This window comes from Nerophis ophidion, linkage group LG26, assembly GCF_033978795.1.
Source record: "Nerophis ophidion isolate RoL-2023_Sa linkage group LG26, RoL_Noph_v1.0, whole genome shotgun sequence".
Lineage (NCBI taxonomy): Eukaryota > Metazoa > Chordata > Actinopteri > Syngnathiformes > Syngnathidae > Nerophis > Nerophis ophidion.
The window spans coordinates 38,729,503-38,757,420 of NC_084636.1; the positions used below are offsets into that span (position 1 = coordinate 38,729,503).

General features: G+C 35.2%; 1 protein-coding gene across 2 annotated transcripts in view; it reads right to left on the reverse strand.

The window, feature by feature from the left end:
* Nucleotides 1-3,505: 3,505 nt before the first annotated feature.
* LOC133543658 (LIM domain transcription factor LMO4) overlaps nucleotides 3,506-27,918 on the reverse strand; it is a 117,111-nt gene continuing 92,698 nt past the window's right edge. For both annotated transcript variants that reach the window (XM_061888340.1, XM_061888341.1), the window contains 2 exons: nucleotides 21,753-21,908; nucleotides 3,506-4,070 (listed from right to left, as the gene is read on the reverse strand). In XM_061888340.1, coding sequence (XP_061744324.1) covers nucleotides 4,062-4,070; nucleotides 21,753-21,908 — 165 coding nt within the window. In that variant the 3' untranslated portion in view covers nucleotides 3,506-4,061. The remainder of the gene's footprint in view (nucleotides 4,071-21,752; nucleotides 21,909-27,918) is intronic.

Genomic DNA, 27,918 nt, shown 5'->3' on the forward strand with positions numbered 1-27,918 from the left:
CAAGCTCCGCTCATGTCTACGGTAAGAGCAGACTTATTACCACCACTTTTTTACCAAAACCTGCCGGTTGACATGTGGTCGGGAACCATGTTCGCTTGACCGCTCTGTTCCATAGTAAAGCTTCACCTTTGGGAATGTAAACAAGGAAACACCGGCTGTGTTTGTGTTGCTAAAGGCAGCTGCAATACACCGCTTCCCACCTACATCTTTCTTCTTTGACGTCTCCATTATTAATTGAACAAATTGCAAAAGATTCCGCAACACAGATGTCCAGAATACTGTGTAATTATGCGATTAAAGCAGACGACTTATAGCTGGGATCGGGCTGGAACAAAATGTCACCTACAATTGCAATTTAGTAAACTAAAGCGGCCGTATTGGCATGTGTTGCAATGTTAATATTTCATCATTGATATATAAACTATCAGACTGCGTGGTCGCTAGTAGTGGCTTTCAGTAGGCCTTTAAAAGCCGAAATTAGAGTGACTTAATATATGTCCACTTCTTTCTTCTTCCAGGTTAAAGCCTGGCGACCAAAATGAGACGAGATGCAAGTCACGAGGTTTCTTATGAGGCGTTTGGGTGCGCTCAGATTTTTTTACAACGGCGACAAAAGTGAGCAAATCTTGTGAAAAAAGGGCCAAAGTGCGTAAAAGATGAAGTAAAACGTGAGGTATTCGTTGAGGAAGACTAAATAAGTGTAAAACTCCTCCCTCACAGATAAGCGTCGGGCCCGTTAGCTGATTTAGAAGCATTAGGTCTTGCAAGGACTTCAAACAGCAATTTGTTCTGCAAATAGGCCTTCAATTTGCGGGGAGAGAGCGAGAGCGACACTTCCTGCAAGACCTAATTGAATTTTCCGAAGGGACATTTTCCTCCATTTGTGCCGGCCGGCCGGGTGATGAATAGCCGGCGTTGGTGTGAACACAAAGACGACGAGCATGTCCATCCATCTTCTGGTCGTCACGTGACCAGGACTGGCGGACGTCAAGGAGACGCACTTGTGCAGCACAAACAAACACTAACCAATATTCCTGGGAAATTAATTCTAAAAAGTCAAACTTCAGCCAGCAATTTTTGCTTTGTCTTTTTTTTTTTAAGTATTCTTACGGCAAAAAGATCATCCATGTTTCCAACAACTTTCTCCTGTCTGATACCAGTATTGATTCCATGTCAGAACATGCTTTTATTTTGTAGTGTGGAATGTAAGATGAATTAAAATAAGCCAAACAGACAACAAAGTTGGTTAAAAAAACCACAAAGTTATTTATTATTAACTGGCCGGAATGGATGTATGCTGTCTGTAAAATGAAGAAGAGCGGTAATTGTGTTGGATTGGAACCACAGATGGAAAAATAAAAGCATGCGGGTGGCATTATGATTTTAATTTTAAACCAATACAATCAAGACTTTTTTGTTGTAGTTTTTTTTAGCCTTTTCGGTTTGGTGACAGGAAGCACAAGGATGTTAAGGATAAAATCACATATATATTGTTTTAACGCTTAAATCTCTTCAACAACATTAGGTCTGTTCATTTGATGTGTTTTTTTTAGGTTTTATGCCTTTTTTGTAAAAATGCAGTTTATATGTCAAAAAACACAAAATACACAATATTTTCTCCCCAAAATGGATTTCAAAATGTAATATTTGATATGAAGGAAGTGGAGCCTTAAGAAAGTCGACAATTCATACAATTTATTTTAACTCTTGTTTGGAGTAATGACTGTTAAAAAAAATAAAATTAAAAACGGTACAATTCTTGGAAATCCAATAGGGCCACATAAGTGTTTTATTAATATATATATATATATATATATATATATATATACATATATATATATATATATATATATATATATATATTCACAACTCTTATTTTAGTTAAAATCCAAAACAAATAAATAAATTCAAACAGTACATTTCTTGGGAACTCAAAAAGGTCACACAAGTGTTGAATATAAATATAAAAATGTATAAATTATTTTGTACTTTCAACACTCAAGTGAGGTTTTTGTACATACATCATATATATATATATATATATATATATATATATATATATATATATATATATATATATATATATATACACACACACACATACACACATATATACATATTTACAGTATATATGTCTTGATTGGATTATCCAGAGAATAGTGCTCGATACCGTGGTAGAGCACAATATGTAAGTGTGGGAAAAATGACAAGACTACTTCATCTCTACAGAACTGTTTCATGAGGGGTTCCCTCAATCATCAGGAGATTTTAATGGAAGCATTCACATATAGGGCACAGAGTGGGTGGGTACAGGCAGGCGTAGGGTGTGGTGATTGGCTCATGTGTTACCTAGGAGGTGTTTCCGTCTGTGGCGGCATGTTGAAATGATTTCACTGCGCTTGTTGAGGGATGACAGAGCTGGATGATATATAATAAACAGTTTCTCTTATAAAAGAGAAACTGTTTATTATATATCAGTTTCTCTTTTAAGAGAGAAACTGTTTATTATATATCAGTTTCTCTCTTAAAAGAGAAACTGTTTATTATATATCATCCAGCTCTGTCATCCCTCAACAATCGCAGTGAAATCATGAGCCAATCACCAAACCCCCACGCCTGCCAGTACCCACCCACTCTGTGCCCTATATAAACCATTGTATGTGAATGCTTTCATTAAAATCTCCTGATGATTGAGGGAACCCCTCATGAAACAGTTCTGTAGAGATGAAGTAGTCTTGTGATTTTTCCCACACCAACATATATACAGTATATATATATATATATATATATTATATATATATATATATATACACACACACACACACATATATACAGTATATATATATATATATATATATATACACACACACATATATACAGCATATATACAGGTTATATATATATATATATATACACACACGTATAATTTTTTTTCTTTATTTTTTTTCTTTCAACACTTAAATGTTTTTTTTTGTTTGGCAAAACTTTATTACAAGGCAAACAAAATATGCAATATTTTTCCACCCCAAAAATATTTCAAAGTTGAATAATTGATGTGAAGTAATTACAGCCTTATAAATGTCAATTATTCATTAACATTGATTTTGATTCATTATTATGTTTTGATCAATGACAAATTCAAAGAAAAAACACTTTCTTATGACATTCCACCACTTTGTTTTTTTTTAAGAAACACTTTTATTTTTAGTAAAGCTTTGACTTATTGCATCTTTTAACTATTTTTTTTAAACACTTGTTATCCTTTTTATGAATTGTTTTAATGTTCATGTTTTGTACAGCACTGTGACTTTATCTGGGAAAAGGGCTTCATGAATAAAATGTACTTATTCTATTTCACTTTTCTTTTTTTTAATATAGTATTTTAAAAAAGTGCAACGGGGCCCTTAAAAATTGAGTTGTGGGTCACAAAAGTGCCAGGGGGCCACACTTTGGACACCCCTGATTAAAGGCTTAGTTTGACACTGAAACAGACGACGTTCAAAAATAAGTTAAATCTTCCATATTTTTATTAATTAAATACACCGTACAGAAGCAAATGTCTTGGAAAATATCACAAATAAATTTCTCTTTCATTCAGCAATAAAGTGTGGGGCGACGCTACACGACGTGGGGGCGTGGCCAAGGGGGCGGGGACACCAAGGACATTAACATGCATACTGTACACACCTGTTCATCTTACAAATACACCCAGTTGTGCACAAAGAGCCATCTTGTTGACACCGGCGAAGGAGAAATGAATAAAAAAAACAGAAAAAAAAGGATTTAGAATCCCGCCACAATAAAAGAAGTAGCATCACCTTGTTGTCGTGACGATAGAAAAGAGGAAGAAAGCAGTCCGCCTCCTGAAATGTCTCTGGGCAAAACAAACAACAACAAAAGAAAAGTCAGATTGTTGTGGACCTGCTTAGTGGGCTCTCGTCCTCAAGAGTCTCTTTCAGCAGACTTAAGTCAGGTCTGGTACGGACTTAAGTGCAAGTCTCCGTGTGGAGGCTCCATCAGTCTGTGTGGCCATCACTTCCTGCTTCCTGTCCCGCCTCCTCCTAACACACCTGCAACAGGAAGAGAGCTTTCTGTCATCTGCTGTGTAGTTGTGAACGACATCACTTATCTAACATCACATGTCATCTGTTGTGAACGACATCACTTATCTAACATCACATGTCATCTGTTGTGAACGACATCATTTATCTATCATCACGTCATCTGGTGTGTGGTTGTGAACGACATCATTTATCTATCATCACATGTCATCTGTTGTGTGGTTGTGAACGACATCACTTATCTAACATCACATGTCATCTGTTGTGAACGACATCACTTATCTAACATCACATGTCATCTGTTGTGAACGACATCATTTATCTATCATCACGTCATCTGGTGTGTGGTTGTGAACGACATCATTTATCTATCATCACATGTCATCTGTTGTGTGGTTGTGAACGACATCATTTATCCATCATCACATGTCATCTGTTGTGTGGTTGTGAACGACATCATTTATCTAACATCACATGTCATCTGTTGTGAACGACATCATTTATCTATCATCACGTCATCTGGTGTGTGGTTGTGAACGACATCATTTATCTATCATCACATGTCATCTGTTGTGTGGTTGTGAACGACATCATTTATCCATCATCACATGTCATCTGTTGTGTGGTTGTGAACGACATCATTTATCTATCATCACATGTCATCTGTTGTGAACGACATCATTTATCTATCATCACATGTCATCTGTTGTGAACGACATCACTTATCTAACATCACATGTCATCTGTTGTGAACGACATCATTTATCTATCATCACGTCATCTGGTGTGTGGTTGTGAACGACATCATTTATCTATCATCACATGTCATCTGTTGTGTGGTTGTGAACGACATCACTTATCTAACATCACATGTCATCTGTTGTGAACGACATCACTTATCTATCATCACGTCATCTGTTGTGTGGTTGTGAACGACATCATTTATCTAACATCACATGACATCTGTTGTGAACGACATCATTTATCTAACATCACATGTCATCTGTTGTGAACGACATCATTTATCTAACATCACATGTCATCTGTTGTGAACGACATCATTTATCTATCATCACGTCATCTGTTGTGTGGTTGTGAACGACATCACTTATCTTACATCACATGTCATCTGTTGTGAACAACATCATTTATCTATCATCACGTCATCTGTTGTGTGGTTGTGAACGACATCACTTATCTAACATCACATGTCATCTGTTGTGTGGTTGTGAACGACATCATTTATCTATCACACGTCATCTGGTGTGTGGTTGTGAACGACATCATTTATCTATCATCACATGTCATCTGTTGTGTGGTTGTGAACGACATCATTTATCTATCATCACATGTCATCTGTTGTGTGGTTGTGAACGACATCATTTATCTATCATCACGTCATCTGTTGTGTTGTTGTGTACGACATCATGGATGTACATACATCAGACAGTAAGTTGCACAAATATACCAGCAGAAAATATTCTGTAAATGTTTGACATTTCTTTTTTTCTGTCCGTAACACGGCAGTAAAACGGCTGATCCAACAAAACATAAGTCATTTTTGCCAAACTTGTTGGTTTGAATATTAAAGCTTAACTTATTAACCATGTATGTTTCTTATGTTATTAACATGTAATTAACATATTTTATAACAGTCCCAATCATGTCAACATCTCCCTAAACTTGTCTCATTTGTTTGTCCTATGTTCTAACTATAAATACTGACTGGTATACACACAAAATACACACTGACTGGTATACACACACAATACACACTGACTGGTATACACACAAAAAACACACTGACTGGTATATACACACAACACACACTGACTGGTATACACACACAGCCCACATTGACTGGTATACACACAATACACACTGACCGGTATACACATACAACACACATACTGACTGGTATACACACACACAGTACACACTGACTAGTATACATACATCATACATACTGACTGGTATACACACACTGACTGGTATACACACACACAATACACACTGACCGATATACACATACAACACACACACACTGACCGATATACACATACAACACACACACACTGACCGGTAAACACATACAACACACACACACACTGACCGGTATACACATACAACACACACACACACACTGACTGGTATACACATACAACACACACACTGACTGGTATACACACATAATACACACTGACTGGTATACACACCGACTGGTATACACACACACACAATACACACTGACTGGTATACACACACACAATACACACTGACAGGTATACACACACAATTCACACTGGCTGGTATACACACATAATACACGCTGACTGGTATACACACACACAATACACGCTGACTGGTATACACACATAATACACACTGACTGGTATACACACACACACACACAATACACACTGACTGGTATACACATACAACACACACACTGACTGGTATACACACATAATACACACTGACTGGTATACACACTGACTGGTATACACACACACAAATACACACTGACTGGTATACACACACACAATACACACTGACAGGTATACACACACAATACACACTGACTGGTATACACACACACACACAATACACACTGAATGGTATACACACATAATACACTCTGACTGGTATACACACACAATACACACTGACTGGTATACACACACACAATACACACTGAATGGTATACACACATAATACACACTGACTGGTATACACACACAATACACACTGACTGGTATACACACATAATACACACTGACTGGTATACACACATAATACACACTGACTGGTATACACACTGACTGGTATACACACACAATACACACTGACTGGTATACACACACACATAATACACACTGACTGGTATACACACATAATACACACTGACTGGTATACACACACAATACATACTGACTGGTATACACACATAATACACACTGTCTGGTATACACACTGACTGGTATATAGAAACACAATACACACTGACCGGTATACACACATAATACACACTGACCGGTATACACACACAATACACGCTGACCGGTATACACACACAATACACACTGACTGGTATACACACACAATACACACTGACTGGTATATACAAACACAATACACACTGACTGGTACACACACATAATACACACTGACTGGTATACACACACACAATACACACTGAATGGTATACACACATAATACACACTGACTGGTATACACACACAATACACACTGACCGGTATACACACACACACAATACACACTGAATGGTATACACACAGAATACACACTGACTGGTATACACACATAATACACACTGACTGGTATACACACACACAATACATACTGACTGGTATACACACATAACACACACTGACTGGTATACACACACAATACACACTGACCGGTATACACACATAATACACACTGACTGGTATACACACACACAATACATACTGACTGGTATACACACATAACACACACTGACTGGTATACACACACACACAATACACACTGACTGGTATACACACACACACAATACACACTGACTGGTATACACACACACACAATACACACTGACTGGTATACACACACACACAATACACACTGACTGGTATACACACACAATACACACTGACTGGTATACACACACACACACTGACTGGATTTTGTCTACGTGTGTTGGCCCTGTGATGAGGTGGCGACTTGTCCACCTTCGAATGGAGCTGGGATAGGCTCCAGCACTCCCCACCACCCGGAAAGGGACAAGCGGTAGTAAATGGATGGATGTATGGAACAATAAGATAAATAATGTTAGTAAACATTGTCCTTATGGCAGCAGTGTAGTAGAGAGACTATTTTAAAAGGGCCCCCTCCTACATTTTCCAGCGCCAACATGGCTGCTGGGCGTGGCAGATATGCAACCAGGTGTGCATCCCGTCACGTTCAACCTCCGCGCCAACGCAGCTTTTCTTCCTCTGCTGTCGGGGGCCAGACGGAAGTGCCCGCTAATAGTCGTCTGTGGCATGTAACCCAGAGTGGGGATGGGGGGGCGTGGCCTGATCCCACCTCCACGCCGCTACAGGAGCCTAACACAGGTGGAGGTGTGCTGACCTCACCTGGACTGGCCTCTAGACCCTGTGCCCTTAACAAGTCAGCTCCTAGGGCCTGCAAATTGAAAGCGGGCTTGATTTGAAAAGTCTGAGTGGTGGCGAGCAGCCGCACTCATTTTTTATTGATGTGTGTACATCACTTCTAGTGGGACCTGCTGCATTATTCATGCTAAAGTGCAACCTGTGTATTTTTAATTACAGCACACACACGCGTTAAATAAACAGCCGCCTCGCCGATATTTGCTGCAGACGCGACGCCGCCGCCTTTCTTCTCACGCTGCGACCCCTGGGGGGAGGCCTCGCCGCTAATTAACACGTAGCAGCGTGCTAACAGACGCCGCCCGCAAATACCATCATTGCTGAAATAATAATCACAATTTGGATCACCCTATTTCGCCCAATATAAGCCGCTACTTCTTTTACCAACGCTTCGAACCTTGCGGCCATAATGTTTTGTTATTAGCCAGGGACGGTGCAATGACACATTGCTGCCCATAGGTGGGGGGGCAGCAACCCACCTTGGTGGCTCTATGGAGCTTTTTCAAAAATGTATGGGTGGCAGAGGGGTTAGTGCGTCTGCCTCACAATACGAAGGTCCTGCAGTCCTGGGTTCAAATCCAGGCTCGGGATCTTTCTGTGTGGAGTTTGCATGTTCTCCCCGTGAATGCGTGGGTTCCCTCCGGGTACTCCGGCTTCCTCCCACTTCCAAAGACATGCACCTGGGGATAGGCCCCTCCCACCTCCAAAGACATGCACCTGGGGATAGGCCCCTCCCACCTCCAAAGACATGCACCTGGTGATAGGCCCCTCCCACCTCCAAAGACATGCACCTGGGGATAGGCCCCTCCCACCTCCAAAGACATGCACCTGGGGATAGGTTGATTGGCAACACTAAATGGTCCCTAGTGTGTGAATGTTGTCTGTCTATCTGTGTTGGCCCTGCGATGAGGTGGCGACTTGTCCAGGGTGTACCCTGCCTTCCGCCCGATTGTAGCTGAGATAGGCGCCAGCGCCCCCCGCGACCCCGACAGGGAATAAGCGGTAGAAAATGGATGGATGGATGGATGAAAATGGAAAAAAAATATATGTTTTTTTGTTGTAATATGGTTTCTGTAGGACAGGGGTGTCCAAAGTGCGGCACGGGGGCCATTTGCGGCCCGCCACTAATTGCTTACACATTCCGGAAATGCTATTGCAAAAATAAAAAAATAACATAAAAAAAATTGAAATGAGGTGAAATCGAACGAGAAAAAGTCGCAATGTTGACACAAAGCTGCCATGCAGGCTGTTTTTTTTTTCCTTTTGTCTTTATTTTACTATGTAAAAACCATCTTTGCCAGGAATTGATTAACGTGGACCCCGACTTAAACAAGTTGAAAAACTTATTGGGGTGTTACCATTTAGTGGTCAATTGTACGGAATATGTACTGTACTGTGCAATCTACTAATAAAGTGAAGTGAATTATATTTTATATAGCGCTTTTTCTCTAGTGACTCAAAGCGCTTTACATAGTGAAACCCAATATCTAAGTTACATTCAAACCAGTGTGGGTGGCACTGGGAGCAGGTGGGTAAAGTGTCTTGCCCAAGGACACAACGGCAGTGACTAGGATGGCGGAAGCGGGAATCGAACCTGCAACCCTCAAGTTGCTGGCACGGCCACTCTACCAACCGAGCTAAACCGCCCCACCCTATAGCCCGCAGACTTCTTTAGGGCTCTGGGGATCAATAATAAACTGGATGTTTGCTATTAAAACAATTGAAAAGTTTCAATCAATCAATTATTAATTTTTTAGCCATTGCTCGACAAAAAAAAAAATAGACAAAAAAATCCATGTTATAAAGAATTATTTTCAAAGCTCCAATTAGTTTAAATATTTCACTTTAAAATGTTTTATGTGGTAAATATTGCATATATTGTGCAGTTGCCATATAAAAAGTTTTCTTTGACAAAAAAGAGCAAAATAATAGTTTAAACGTAAAATTGACGGATATATCTGAAGTTGATCTTGTAACTTAAGTGTTTAAAGTTAAAAAAAAACAACCGTAATAAAAATGTTTCACTTTCTGAGTGGGGCACCTTTTCAATTCCAAATAGTTAGTGGTATTTTATTTATCTTTTCACTGTGATTACTCAAAAATATAAAATAATTCAAATCAACGGTGTCCTGCATTATTGATCTTTTAGGCCTCTAATCAATAAATACTGCATATTTCAGTTTTACTATGAAAAACAAAGTTGTTTTTGACAGAAATGCCATAAAACCTTTTTTTTCTTTCTTTTTTTTAAGTGGATATTGAGATTTACTGTAAGCCTTAAATAAAAAATAATAATACAAATTTGACTTATTTTAAAAATGTTATTAACTGAGACCCTTTATGGTCCCTGGGACCCCTAAAGGTAAAATACATTTTAAAAATCCATATATTTTGTTATGGTTTAAAAATTAAAAATATCAAAATGGCCCCCGCATGCTTTAATTTTTCCATGTGTGGCCCTCAGTGGAAAAAGTTTGGACACCCCAGCTGGAGGAGGACAAACACGACACAAACAGTCCTAAATGTTAGAAAGCCCAATGTTTATGCTTCACTGACTGGCTAGTGCCGTTTTGTCCTACTCATTTCAGCGGGCCATGAACTCACCATTGTGTGGACTGTGACTCAACAGTTTGTTTACACGCACACACTTTTCCGATGCTTGCTCTCTTTTTGTCCACCAAACATTTTATGCTGAGTGAATGCACAACGGTGCGCTTTGTTGATGTTATTGACTTGTTGGTGTGCTAATCAGGCATATTTGGCCAGTGCATGACTGCAAGCTAATCAATGCTAACATGCTATTTAGGCTAGCTGTATGCACATATTACATCGTTACGCCTCCTTTTTAGCTATATTTGAACTCTTTTAACTTCTTTTATTAATGTGTATTTACTTTATCTTTCCATGTTTCATGACACATTATCTGTATGTAAAATTGGCCGCATTTCTGATTGTTGTTTGTGCGCCATGTTGTTCCAGACCACAGCAAACGTTACAAAGCTTGCAAAGATTGTAGTAAATCCATTAGAGGAAGACAGGCTGACCTTTCCTTTAACTTGGACACACATCTACACCTCTGGCCATTCTAAGACAGTCATTTACAGGAGTTATCAACCTTTGGAGAAGTTTTATTAATGTTTTACAATGTTGTAAAAATGTGTAGAATAAATATTACATTTCAAAATTTCTGTCAACAAAGATTTTAAACTCAATGTCATTTTGATAGTAGGCTAATATAGACACTTACATCATGTGTTGCCTTCATTATAACACTTATACAAGACTTTTAAAGTCATTTTGATAGTAGGCTAATATAAGTAATATAGACACTTACATCATGTGTTGCCTTCATTATAAAACTTATACAAGACTTTTAAAGTCATTTTGATAGTAGGCTAATATAGACACTTACGTCATGTGTTGCCTTCATTATAACACTTATATAAGACTTTTAAAGTCATTTTGATAGTAGGCTAATATAGACACTTACATCATGTGTTGCCTTCATTATAACACTTATATAAGACTTTTAAAGTCATTTTGATAGTAGGCTAATATAGACACTTACATCATGTGTTGTCTTCTTTATAACACTTATATAAGACTTTTAAAGTCATTTTGATAGTAGGCTATATAGACACTTACGTCATGTGTTGCCTTCATTATAAAACTTATATAAGACTTTTAAAGTCATTTTGATAGTAGGCTAATATAAGTAATATAAACACTTGCATCATGTGTTGTCTTCATTATAACACTTATATAAGACTTTTAAAGTAATTTTGATAGTAGGCTAATATAGACACTTACATCATGTGTTGCCTTCATTATAACACTTATACAAGACTTTTAAAGTCATTTTGATAGTAGGCTAATATAGACACTTACGTCATGTGTTGCCTTCATTATAACACTTATATAAGACTTTTAAAGTCATTTTGATAGTAGGCTAATATAGACACTTACATCATGTGTTGCCTTCATTATAACACTTATATAAGACTTTTAAAGTCATTTTGATAGTAGGCTAATATAGACAGTTACATCATGTGTTGTCTTCTTTATAACACTTATATAAGACTTTTAAAGTCATTTTGATAGTAGGCTATATAGACACTTACGTCATGTGTTGCCTTCATTATAAAACTTATATAAGACTTTTAAAGTCATTTTGATAGTAGGCTAATATAAGTAATATAAACACTTGCATCATGTGTTGTCTTCATTATAACACTTATATAAGACTTTTAAAGTAATTTTGATAGTAGGCTAATATAGACACTTACATCATGTGTTGCCTTCATTATAACACTTATACAAGACTTTTAAAGTCATTTTGATAGTAGGCTGATATAGACACTTACATCATCTGTTGCCTTCATTATAACACTTATATAAGACGTTTAAAGTCATTTTGATAGTAGGCTAATATAGACACTTACATCATGTGTTGTCTTCATTATAACACTTATATAAGACTTTTAAAGTCATTTTGATAGTAGGCTAAAATAGACACTTACGTCATGTGTTGCCTTCATTATAACACTTATATAAGACTTTTAAAGTCATTTTGATAGTAGGCTAATATAGACACTTACATCATGTGTTGTCTTCTTTATAACACTTATATAAGACTTTTAAAGTCATTTTGATAGTAGGCTAATATAAGTAGTATAAACACTTGCATTATGTGTTGTCTTCATTATAAAACTTATATAAGACTTAAGGTCATTTTGATAGTAGGCTAATATAGACACTTACATCATGTGTTGCCTTCATTATAACACTTATATAAGACTTTTAAAGTGATTTTGATAGTAGGCTAATATAGACACTTACATCATGTGTTGTCTTCATTATAACACTTATATAAGACTTTTAAAGTCATTTTGATAGTAGGCTAATATAGACACTTACATCATGTGTTGTCTTCTTTATAACACTTATATAAGACTTTTAAAGTCATTTTGATAGTAGGCTAAAATAGACACTTACGTCATGTGTTGTCTTCATTATAACACTTATATAAGACTTTTAAAGTCATTTTGATAGTAGGCTAATATAGACACTTACATCATGTGTTGTCTTCTTTATAACACTTATATAAGACTTTTAAAGTCATTTTGATAGTAGGCTAATATAAGTAGTATAAACACTTGCATTATGTGTTGTCTTCATTATAAAACTTATATAAGACTTAAGGTCATTTTGATAGTAGGCTAATAAAGACACTTACATCATGTGTTGCCTTCATTATAACACTTATATAAGACTTTTAAAGTCATTTTGATAGAAGGCTAATAAAGACACTTACATCATGTGTTGTCTTCATTATAACACTTATATAAGACTTAAGGTCATTTTGATAGTAGGCCACTATAGACACTTACATCATGTGTTGCCTTCATTATAACACTTATATAAGACTTTTAAAGTCATTTTGATAGTAGGCTAATATAGACACTTACATCATGTGTTGTCTTCTTTATAACACTTATATAAGACTTTTAAAGTCATTTTGATAGTAGGCTAATATAAGTAGTATAAACACTTGCATTATGTGTTGTCTTCATTATAAAACTTATATAAGACTTAAGGTCATTTTGATAGTAGGCTAATATAGACACTTACATCATGTGTTGCCTTCATTATAACACTTATATAAGACTTTTAAAGTGATTTTGATAGTAGGCTAATATAGACACTTACATCATGTGTTGTCTTCATTATAACACTTATATAAGACTTTTAAAGTCATTTTGATAGTAGGCTAATATAGACACTTACATCATGTGTTGTCTTCTTTATAACACTTATATAAGACTTTTAAAGTCATTTTGATAGTAGGCTAAAATAGACACTTACGTCATGTGTTGTCTTCATTATAACACTTATATAAGACTTTTAAAGTCATTTTGATAGTAGGCTAATATAGACACTTACATCATGTGTTGTCTTCTTTATAACACTTATATAAGACTTTTAAAGTCATTTTGATAGTAGGCTAATATAAGTAGTATAAACACTTGCATTATGTGTTGTCTTCATTATAACACTTATATAAGACTTAAGGTCATTTTGATAGTAGGCTAATAAAGACACTTACATCATGTGTTGCCTTCATTATAACACTTATATAAGACTTTTAAAGTCATTTTGATAGAAGGCTAATAAAGACACTTACATCATGTGTTGTCTTCATTATAACACTTATATAAGACTTAAGGTCATTTTGATAGTAGGCCACTATAGACACTTACATCATGTGTTGCCTTCATTATAACACTTATATAAGACTTAAGGTCATTTTGATAGTAGGCTAATAAAGACACTTACATCATGTGTTGCTTCATTATAACACTTATATAAGACTTTTAAAGTCATTTTGATAGTAGGCTAATATAGACACTTACGTCATGTGTTGCCTTCATTATAACACTTATATAAGGCTTTTAAAGTCATTTTGATAGTAGGCTAATATAGACACTTACATCGTGTGTTGCCTTCATTATAACACTTATATAAGACTTTTAAAGTCATTTTGATAGTAGGCTAATATAACTAATATAGACACTTACATCATGTGTTGCCTTCATTATAACACTTCTGTAAGACTTTTAAAGTCATTTTGATAGTAGGCTAATATAGACACTTACATCATGTGTTGTCTTCTTTATAACACTTATATAAGACTTTTAAAGTCATTTTGATAGTAGGCTAATATAAGTAGTATAAACACTTGCATTATGTGTTGTCTTCATTATAAAACTTATATAAGACTTAAGGTCATTTTGATAGTAGGCTAATATAGACACTTACATCATGTGTTGCCTTCATTATAACACTTATATAAGACTTTTAAAGTCATTTTGATAGAAGGCTAATAAAGACACTTACATCATGTGTTGTCTTCATTATAACACTTATATAAGACTTAAGGTCATTTTGATAGTAGGCTAATATAGACACTTACATCATGTGTTGCCTTCATTATAACACTTATATAAGACTTAAGGTCATTTTGATAGTAGGCTAATATAGACACTTACATCATGTGTTGCCTTCATTATAACACTTATATAAGACTTTTAAAGTCATTTTGATAGAAGGCTAATGAAGACACTTACATCATGTGTTGTCTTCATTATAACACTTATATAAGACTTAAGGTCATTTTGATAGTAGGCTAATATAGACACTTACATCATGTGTTGTCTTCATCATAACACTTATATAAGACTCTTAAAGTCATTTTGATAGTAGGCTAATATAGACACTTACATCATGTGTTGCCTTCATTATAACACTTATATAAGACTTAAGGTCATTTTGATAGTAGGCTAATAAAGACACTTACATCATGTGTTGCCCTCATTATAACACTTATATAAGACTTTTAAAGTCATTTTGATAGAAGGCTAATAAAGACACTTACATCATGTGTTGTCTTCATTATAACACTTATATAAGACTTAAGGTCATTTTGATAGTAGGCCACTATAGACACTTACATCATGTGTTGCCTTCATTATAACACTTATATAAGACTTTTAAAGTCATTTTGATAGAAGGCTAATAAAGACACTTACATCATGTGTTGTCTTCATTATAACACTTATATAAGACTTAAGGTCATTTTGATAGTAGGCCACTATAGACACTTACATCATGTGTTGCCTTCATTATAACACTTATATAAGACTTAAGGTCATTTTGATAGTAGGCTAATAAAGACACTTACATCATGTGTTGCTTCATTATAACACTTATATAAGACTTTTAAAGTCATTTTGATAGTAGGCTAATATAGACACTTACGTCATGTGTTGCCTTCATTATAACACTTATATAAGGCTTTTAAAGTCATTTTGATAGTAGGCTAATATAGACACTTACATCGTGTGTTGCCTTCATTATAACACTTATATAAGACTTTTAAAGTCATTTTGATAGTAGGCTAATATAACTAATATAGACACTTACATCATGTGTTGCCTTCATTATAACACTTCTGTAAGACTTTTAAAGTCATTTTGATAGTAGGCTAATATAGACACTTACATCATGTGTTGTCTTCTTTATAACACTTATATAAGACTTTTAAAGTCATTTTGATAGTAGGCTAATATAAGTAGTATAAACACTTGCATTATGTGTTGTCTTCATTATAAAACTTATATAAGACTTAAGGTCATTTTGATAGTAGGCTAATATAGACACTTACATCATGTGTTGCCTTCATTATAACACTTATATAAGACTTTTAAAGTCATTTTGATAGAAGGCTAATAAAGACACTTACATCATGTGTTGTCTTCATTATAACACTTATATAAGACTTTTAAAGTCATTTTGATAGAAGGCTAATGAAGACACTTACATCATGTGTTGCCTTCATTATAACACTTATATAAGACTTTTAAAGTCATTTTGATAGAAGGCTAATAAAGACACTTACATCATGTGTTGTCTTCATTATAACACTTATATAAGACTTAAGGTCATTTTGATAGTAGGCTAATATAGACACTTACATCATGTGTTGCCTTCATTATAACACTTATATAAGACTTTTAAAGTCATTTTGATAGAAGGCTAATAAAGACACTTACATCATGTGTTGTCTTCATTATAACACTTATATAAGACTTTTAAAGTCATTTTGATAGAAGGCTAATGAAGACACTTACATCATGTGTTGCCTTCATTATAACACTTATATAAGACTTTTAAAGTCATTTTGATAGAAGGCTAATAAAGACACTTACATCATGTGTTGTCTTCATTATAACACTTATATAAGACTTAAGGTCATTTTGATAGTAGGCTAATATAGACACTTACATCATGTGTTGCCTTCATTATAACACTTATATAAGACTTAAGGTCATTTTGATAGTAGGCTAATATAGACACTTACATCATGTGTTGCCTTCATTATAACACTTATATAAGACTTTTAAAGTCATTTTGATAGAAGGCTAATGAAGACACTTACATCATGTGTTGTCTTCATTATAACACTTATATAAGACTTAAGGTCATTTTGATAGTAGGCTAATATAGACACTTACATCATGTGTTGTCTTCATCATAACACTTATATAAGACTCTTAAAGTCATTTTGATAGTAGGCTAATATAGACACTTACATCATGTGTTGCCTTCATTATAACACTTATATAAGACTTAAGGTCATTTTGATAGTAGGCTAATAAAGACACTTACATCATGTGTTGCCCTCATTATAACACTTATATAAGACTTTTAAAGTCATTTTGATAGAAGGCTAATAAAGACACTTACATCATGTGTTGTCTTCATTATAACACTTATATAAGACTTAAGGTCATTTTGATAGTAGGCCACTATAGACACTTACATCATGTGTTGCCTTCATTATAACACTTATATAAGACTTAAGGTCATTTTGATAGTAGGCTAATAAAGACACTTACATCATGTGTTGCCTTCATTATAACACTTATATAAGACTTTTAAAGTCATTTTGATAGTAGGCTAATATAGACACTTACAACATGTGTTGCCTTCGTTATAACACTTATATAAGACTTTTAAAGTCATTTTGATAGTAGGCTAATAAAGACACTTACGTCATGTGTTGTCTTCATTATAACACTTATATAAGACTTTTAAAGTCATTTTGATAGTAGGCTAATAAAGACACTTAAGTCATGTGTTGCCTTCATTATAACACTTATGTAAGACTTTTAAAGTCATTTTGATAGTAGGCTAATATAGACACTTACATCATGTGTTGTCTTCATCATAACACTTATATAAGACTCTTAAAGTCATTTTGATAGTAGGCTAATATAGACACTTACGTCATGTGTTGCCTTCATTATAACACTTATATAAGACTTAAGGTCATTTTGATAGTAGGCTAATATAGACACTTACATCATGTGTTGTCTTCATTATAACACTTATATAAGACTTTTAAAGTCATTTTGATAGTAGGCTAATATAGACACTTACATCATGTGTTGCCTTCATTATAACACTTATATAAGACTTTTAAAGTCATTTTGATAGAAGGCTAATAAAGACACTTACATCATGTGTTGTCTTCATTATAACACTTATATAAGACTTAAGGTCATTTTGATAGTAGGCCACTATAGACACTTACATCATGTGTTGCCTTCATTATAACACTTATATAAGACTTTTAAAGTCATTTTGATAGAAGGCTAATAAGGACACTTACATCATGTGTTGCCTTCATTATAACACTTATATAAGACTTTTAAAGTCATTTTGATAGTAGGCTAATATAGACACTTACGTCATGTGTTGCCTTCATTATAACACTTATATAAGGCTTTTAAAGTCATTTTGATAGTAGGCTAATATAGACACTTACAACATGTGTTGCCTTCATTATAACACTTATATAAGACTTTTAAAGTCATTTTGATAGTAGGCTAATAAAGACACTTACGTCATGTGTTGTCTTCATTATAACACTTATATAAGACTTTTAAAGTCATTTTGATAGTAGGCTAATATAGACACTTACATCATGTGTTGTCTTCATTATAACACTTATATAAGACTTTTAAAGTCATTTTGATAGTAGGCTAATATAACTAAAATAGACCATTACATCATGTGTTGCCTTCATTATAACACTTATATAAGACTTTTAAAGTCATTTTGATAGTAGGCTAATATAGACACTTACATCATGTGTTGACTTCATTATAACACTTATATAAGACTTTTAAAGTCATTTTGATAGTAGGCTAATATAACTAAAATAGACCATTACATCATGTGTTGCCTTCATTATAACACTTATATAAGACTTTTAAAGTCATTTTGATAGTAGGCTAATAAAGACACTTACATCATGTGTTGCCTTCATTATAACACTTATATAAGACTTTTAAAGTCATTTTGATAGTAGGCTAATATAGACACTTACATCATGTGTTGCCTTCATTATAACACTTATATAAGACTTTTAAAGTCATTTTGATAGTAGGCTAATAAAGACACTTACATCATGTGTTGTCTTCATTATAACACTTATATAAGACTTTTAAAGTCATTTTGATAGTAGGCTAATATAGACACTTACGTCATGTGTTGCCTTCATTATAACACTTATATAAGACTTTTATTTACTTTTTTGTATTTGTGGTCCAACATAGCTCTTTTAACATTTTGGGTCGCCGCCCCCTGCCATTCATCATCCTTGTCAGAGTACATAAGACTCCTGGCCACACAAAGGCTCATTTTGCAACCCTCGTACCTGGTTAAACTTTTAAAGAAAAGTGAAAAACACATACGAAAAGAGTAAAAATACATTAAAACATAATTAAGCCCATTCGTGCGTGCTACACCCACTTCCAGTGCTCACACTTATTCATTTCCTACAATTTTACAACTCATAAACACTCCCAATTATGTCCAAATCTCACCAAACTTGCCTCATTTGTTTTGTTTCGTATTCAACAAATGGTATGACATCATGTTACACTGAAAAGGTGTTATTGTTTGGTGACTTCCTGTCACTAAACCTGCAGAAAATAGTTCTTCTCAGGTTTCTATGTTTACATTTTCTCACTTTGCACTATTTTCTTACACTTTATGAAGCATTTCTTATATTTAAGAGATTCTTGCTAGGTGTTTAACATGATTTTACTATTTTGTTGACATTGTTTTCATGCTTGTGTTGACATTTCCTTTCTGCCTTGATAGTTGAGGGATTATAATCACAGGAAGTTACATTTACAATAAAATACTTTTTCCTTGCTCCTGATTTTCCATAGATCAAAAAATACCAATAACTATCAATATCGACCGATATAATTATACTACTTAAGTAATTACTGCATGACAAAAAATCCTTTCCGTAGTAAAATAAGAACAGGGCAAATTAATGTTACACAGCTGTTATTTACTAGCACTAAACCTGCACAAAATAGTTCTCAGGTTTCTCCCATGTTTACATTTTGCACTATTTTCTTACACTTTATCAAGCATTTCTTACATATTCCTTATTTTCAAGATCTTGTTAGGTGTTCGATGTGATTTTACTATTTTGTTGACATTATTTTCCATGCTTCTGTTGACATTTCTTTCCTGCCTTGATCGCTGAGGGATTATAATAAGAATACATTTCAAATAAAAAATACATTTTATATAATCCTTCCCTGCTCCTTAAGTCATAAAAAATATGAATAATTATTGATATTGATTGATATGATAGAATTGTGGAATGCTCTCCCTGACCACCTGATGGCACCACAGACTGTTTTTTGTAAAAAGGCTTAAAAACCCTTCTTTTGAAGAGAAAAAAAGTCCTTTTTTAGATATATGCGTGCTAGTTGTAGTTTTATTATCTATTTTTTTAATACACTGTAGCACGTTGAGGTTGTTTGCTCAATGGAAAGTGCTTTTTACAAAAAAAATCTATAATAATAATAATAATAATTATCATAATTAATATTATTATTACTAATTACTATTATTAGTTGTCCGCCGGCCCCATATGTTCATCTACAAATATATTGGGGAGTATATTTGGACCGCCACAAAACAATTCAGCGCTTAGTGTTTAGACGTTGTAACCCAGCTCCTTAACACCGCCTGCAGAGAACAGGAAGTCCTTCTAGTTTCAGCCATTAATTGGGAGTGTGGATCCCACCATGCGGGGCACTTCCACAAGTCTTGACCAGCAATATCTGCGGCTTAAAAGGTAAAAAAAAAATTCTCCTGAAGCGTAGTGGGTGCCCTTTATATCTGGAAAGTAGGGTTAATGAACCTCCTTACAGTTTACAACCAAAATTAAATAAATAAAAATAAATGGGTTGTACTTGTATAGCGCTTTTCTACCTTCAAGGTACTCAAAGCGCTTTGACACTACTTCCACATTCACACACACATTCACACACTGATGGAGGGAGCTGCCATGCAAGGCGCCAACCAGAACCCATCAGGAGCAAGGGTGAAGTGTCTTGCTCAGGACACAACGGACGTGACAAGGTTGGTACTAGGTGGGATTTGAACCAGGGACCCTCGGGTTGCGCACGGCCACTCTCCCACTGCGCCACGCCGTCCCTAATTGACACATTAGGAGGTGTTGCAATCGCCATGTAAAATCACTAATGCTAATCAGTAGCATTCCAACAGCAAATTCCATGCATATTAGCATTAAGCTAATGCATTGTTGAAAAAAAAAAAAAAAAAAAAAAAAACATTACCGAAAGGGAGTTTGGCTAAGTTTACTCTCAGTGCTGCTGGAGTGATCGCCAAGTGCCAAAATGCGAAAAGCGAGGTATCAATCGTGGCACTGTTGGGGTTTTACGTGAACCGGTGCCTGGTAGGACCAGGGGGGACTTGGTGGTTGCCAAAAAGGTACCCGATTCATCACGGAGACTTGGTGGCAACATCACAAGCAGACATGTCCCGCCGGGTGGACTTCATCCCTCCATTCACGGCGGGGGTTGTTGACACGGAACAGGGGGGACATTTTGTGGCGTCTCACCTTCTGGTCGGGCAGTAGCGGGTTGGTCTGCAGGGAAGTCAAATGGCCGTTGATGAGCGCCGCGGGTCGGTCGTGCTCGCAGAACAGGCTGCCGTTGATGTAGTGGAACCGGTCCCCCGGCACCAGCCGGTTCCGGCACGTGGAACACGTGAAACACTGGAACGGGGAGTGAGAATTAGGAACACACCTGGAAGCCAACTCTGTGCTAGCTTGACTAACGAGCGCTCATTAACCCCGTTAGCGGCTCAGGAGGGTTTCGCCTGAACGGGTCACCTTCATGCCGGACTTTTTACATCAACCCGACATCATTGAGGAGTTTACTCCAAATAATCCATCTAAGGTTGACACATTTTGTGTATGTATGTTTTATAAGTACCAGTTTTACTGCAAAGGTATCAAACTAACAACTTTTTTTTTATTTTTTTGCGATCTGACCTACACACTCCAATCTGCAGTTTTGGTAGTTTTCACCTTCAAAACTAGCACAATATAGAGATTATTTTTGTTGAACTAAAAATGCAATTTGGGTAGAAATTTTGGGTAGTGAAGTGAATTATATTTATATAGCGCTTTTCTCTAGTGACTCAAAGCGCTTTACATAGTGAAACCCAATATCTAAGTTACATTTAAAGCAGTGTGGGTGGCACTGGGAGCAGGTGTGTAAAGTGTCTTGCCCAAGGACACAACGGCAGTGAAGTGAAAATTATATTTATATAGCGCTTTTCTCTAGTGACTCAAAGCGCTTTACATAGTGAAACCCAATATCTAAGTTACATTTAAACCAGTGTGGGTGGCACTGGGAGCAGGTGGGTAAAGTGTCTTGCCCAAGGACACAACGGCAGTGAAGTGAAGTGAATTATATTTATATAGCGCTTTTCTCTAGTGACTCAAAGCGCTTTACATAGTGAAACCCAATATCTAAGTTACATTTAAAGCAGTGTGGGTGGCACTGGGAGCAGGTGGGTAAAGTGTCTTGCCCAAGGACACAACGGCAGTGACTAGGATGGCGGAAGCGGGAATCGAACCTGCAACCCTCAAGTTGCTGGCACGGCCACTCTACCAACCGAGCTATGCCGCCCCAAATTGCTGAAAAGCCAAAGCCAACACTGAAATTGGGACAGTTAGCACGCTGGCCAAAGAGCGTCAAGTAACGAAAAATATGAGCACAATTGGCTAAAAAATAGCTAAGGTGCTAACAGTACTGTGCTAACAAAAACATGAAACTGCTGTGTATATCTGTAAAATTAGCTATAAAGGCTAACATGCTAAAATACTAACTGTAGCATGCATCGTATACAAAAACATTTTACTCCACAATGTATGCCTAAAAAATGTGTTGAAAATGCTAGCATTGTAGTGTTAGCATACATCAAGTACCAAAATATGACTCTGGTGTACAACTATAAAGTAAGCTAAAAAATAACTTGCCTACTAAAAGTAGCATGCTAACAGGTACCATTTTGTTGAGTAAAAACTTATATGAAACTGCAGTGTATACCTGAAAAATTAGCTATAAAGGCTAGCATGCTAAAACACTAACTGTAGCATGCATCATGTACAAAAACATTTTACTCCACAAAGTATGCCTAAAAAATGTTGAAAATGCTAGCATTGTAGTGTTTGCATACATCAAGTACCAAAATATGACTATGGTGTACAACTATAAAGTAAGCTAAAAAATAACTTGCCTACTAAAAGTAGCATGCTAACAGGTACCATTTTGTCGAGTAAAAAATTATATGAAACTGCAGTGTATACCTGAAAAATTAGCTATAAAGGCTAGCATGCTAAAACACTAACTGTAGCATGCATCATGTACAAAAACATTTTACTCCACAAAGTATGCCTAAAAAATGTGTTGAAAATGCTAGCATTGTAGTGTTAGCATACATCAAGTACCAAAATATGACTCTGGTGTACAACTATGAATTAAGCTAAAAAAATAACTAGCCTACTAAACGTAGCATGCTAACAGGTACCATTTTGTCGAGTAAAAAATTATATGAAACTGCGGTGTATACCTGAAAAATTAGCTATAAAGGCTAGCATGCTAAAACACTAACTGTAGCATGCATCGTGTACAAAAACATTTTACTCCACAAAGTATGCCTAAAAAATGTTGAAAATGCTAGCATTGTAGTGTTTGCATACATCAAGTACCAAAATATGACTATGGTGTACAACTATAAAGTAAGCTAAAAAATAACTTGCCTACTAAAAGTAGCATGCTAACAGGTACCATTTTGTCGAGTAAAAAATTATATGAAACTGCAGTGTATACCTGAAAAATTAGCTATAAAGGCTAGCATGCTAAAACACTAACTGTAGCATGCATCATGTACAAAAACATTTTACTCCACAAAGTATGCCTAAAAAATGTGTTGAAAATGCTAGCATTGTAGTGTTAGCATACATCAAGTACCAAAATATGACTCTGGTGTACAACTATGAATTAAGCTAAAAAAATAACTAGCCTACTAAACGTAGCATGCTAACAGGTACCATTTTGTCGAGTAAAAAATTATATGAAACTGCGGTGTATACCTGAAAAATTAGCTATAAAGGCTAGCATGCTAAAACACTAACTGTAGCATGCATCGTGTACAAAAACATTTTACTCCACAAAGTATGCCTAAAAAATGTGTTGAAAATGCTAGCATTGTAGTGTTAGCATACATCAAGTACCAAAATATGACTCTGGCGTACAACTATAAATTAAGCTAAAAAATAACTAGCCTACTAAAAGTAGCATGCTAACAGGTACCATTTTGTCAAGTAAAAATTATATGAAACTGCGGTGTATACCTGAAAAATTAGCTATAAAGGCTAGCATGCTAAAACACTAACTGTAGCATGCATCATGTACAAAAACATTTTACTCCACAAAGTATGCCTAAAAAATGTGTTGAAAATGCTAGCATTGTAGTGTTAGCATACATCAAGTACCAAAATATGACTCTGGCGTACAACTATAAATTAAGCTAAAAAATAACTAGCCTACTAAACGTAGCATGCTAACAGGTACCATTTTGTCGAGTAAAAAATTATATGAAACTGCGGTGTATACCTGAAAAATTAGTTAAATAGGCTAGCATGCTAAAATACTAACTGAAGCATGAGTCAGGTACCAACATTTTTTACTCTATATTGCATGCCTGAAAATGTGTTAAAATGCTAGCATTGTAGTGTTAGCATAAAACAAGTACCAAAATTATCCTCTGGTGTAAATTTTGTTTAAAAAAGCTAACCTACTAACAGTGACATGCTATCAGGTACTATTTGTCAAATACCAAAATATATGACACTGAGGTGTATACCTGTAAAATTAGCCAAAACCCTCCAAAAACTAGCACGCTAAAGTTAGCATACATCAAATACCAAAATATGACGCTGGTGTATATTTACACAATTTGCTTTAAAAAAAACTAGCCTATTAATGTTAAATTATGCCTACCAGTTACCATGTTAACGCTGGTGTATACCTACAATATTAGCTAAAAAAAAACCTAGCATGCTAATGTTAGCATACATCAAAATACGACCCTGGTGTATACTTAAGATAATTCGCTTTAAAAAAAAACTATCCTATTAATGTTAACATGGTAACTGGTAGGCAAAATTGAATGATGGTGTATACCTGCAAAATTAGCTAAAAGAAACTAGCATGCTAATATTAGCATGCATCAAAATGTGACCCTGGTGTATACTTACACAATTCATTAAACAAACTAGCCTTTTAATGTTAACATGGCATCTGGTAGACAAAATTTAACGCTGGTGTATACCTGCAAAATTAGCTAAGAAAAACTAGCATGCTAATGTTAGCATGCATCAAAATATGACCCTGGTGTATACTTACACAATTCACTTAAAAAAAACTAACCTATTAATGTTAACTGGTAGGCAAAATTTAACGCTGGTGTATACCTATAAAATTAGCTAAAAAAAAAACCTAGCATGCTAATGTTAGCATACATCAAAATATGACAAGTGGTGTATACTTAAACAACTCATTAAAAAAACTAGCCTATTAATGTTAACATGTCAAAAGGTAGGCATAATTTAACGTTGTTGTATACCTGCAATATTAGCGAAAAAAACCTATCATGTTAATCTTAGCATACATCAAAATATGAAGCCGTTTTATATTTACACAATTTCCTTAAAAAAATCTAGCCTATTAATGTTAACAGGAAGCCAAAATTTAACGCTGAGGTGTATACCTGCAAAATTAGCTAAGAAAAACTAGCATGCTAATGTTAGCATGCATCAAAATATGACCCTGGTGTATACTTACACAATTCACTTAAAAAAAACTAACCTATTAATGTTAACTGGTAGGCAAAATTTAACGATGGTGTGTACCTGCAAAATTAGCTAAAAAAAAAAACCTAGCATGCTAATGTTAGCATACATCAAAATATGACAAATGGTGTATACTTAAACTCATTAAAAAAACTAGCCTATTAATGTTAACATGTCAAAGGGTAGGCATAATTTAACGCTGTTGTATACCTGCAATATTAGCTAAAAAAAAACTAGCATGTTAATCTTAGCATACATCAAAATATGACGCCGTTGTATATTTACACAATTTCCTTTAAAAAAATCTAGCCTATTAATGTTAACAGGAAGCCAAAATTTAACACTGAGGTGTATACCTGCAAAATTAGCTAAGAAAAACTAGCATGCTAATGTTAGCATGCATCAAAATATGACCCTGGTGTATACTTACACAATTCACTTAAAAAAAACTAACCCATTAATGTTAACTGGTAGGCAAAATTTAACGCTGGTGTATACCTGCAAAATTAGCTAAAAAAACCTAGCATGCTAATGTTAGCATACATCAAAATATGACAAATGGTGTATACTTACACAACTCATTAAAAAAACTAGCCTATTAATGTTAAAATGTCAAAGGGTAGGCATAATTTAACGCTGTTGTATACCTGCAATATTAGCTAAAAAAAACTAGCATGTTAATCTTAGCATACATCAAAATATGACGCCGTTGTATATTTACACAATTTCCTTTAAAAAAATCTAGCCTATTAATGTTAACAGGAAGCCAAAATTTAACGCTGAGGTGTATACCTGCAAAATTAGCCCCCAAAAAAGCTATCATGCTAACATTAAAATGCTAACAAAAATTAGCTAGGTAAATGGCCCCCTGCTCTTGATAGCCTTCATCAAAAAAGTGGTGATTATTTTAGTAAGCTTTTGGTGACTCTAAAAATTAACAAAATTGTTCGTTTAAATTGCGTTTTACTTTGTAGCTGTATGTAAAAATGGCGCCACTGAAGCGGCAGCAGCTCTGTAGTCGTTTATCCTCCTTTGTGATCTTATAAAATGTCCCCATTTAGGTTTGAATCAAGTACTGCAGGCCCCTCCCCCATCTATAAGTACTCCACGTATTTGTTTCCACTTGTAGCGTTTGATACCGATAATGGCCTATATTAAAATGCTAACAAAAATTAGCTAGGTAAATGGCCCCCTGCTCTTGATGGCCTTCATCAAAAAAGTGGTGATTATTTTAGTAAGCTTTTGATGACTCTAAAATGAACAAAATTGTTAGTTTAAATTGCGTTTTGCTTTGTAGCTGTATGTAAAAATGGCGCCACTGAAGCGGCAGCAGCTCTGTAGTCCATCCTCCTTTGTTATCTTATAAAATGTCCCCATTTAGGTTTGAATCAAGTACTGCAGGCCCATCCCCCATCTATAAGTACCCCACGTATTTGTTTCCACTTGTAGCGTTTGATACCGATACTGGCCTATATTAAAATGCTAACAAAAATGAGCTAGGAAAAAATGGCCCCCTGCTCTTGATAGCCTTCATCAAAAAAGTGGTGATTATTTTAGTAAGCTTTTGGTGACTCTAAAAATGAACAAAATTGTTCGTTTAAATTGCGTTTTACTTTGTAGCTGTATGTAAAAATGGCGCCACTGAGGCGGCAGCAGCTCTGTAGTCGTTCATCCTCCTTTGTGATCTTATAAAATGTCCCCATTTAGGTTTGAATCAAGTACTGCAGGCCCCTCCCCCATCTATAAGTACCCCACGTATTTGTTTCCACTTGTAGCGTTTGATACCGATACTGGCCTATATTAAAATGCTAACAAAAATGAGCTAGGAAAAAATGGCCCCCTGCACTTGATAGCCTTCATC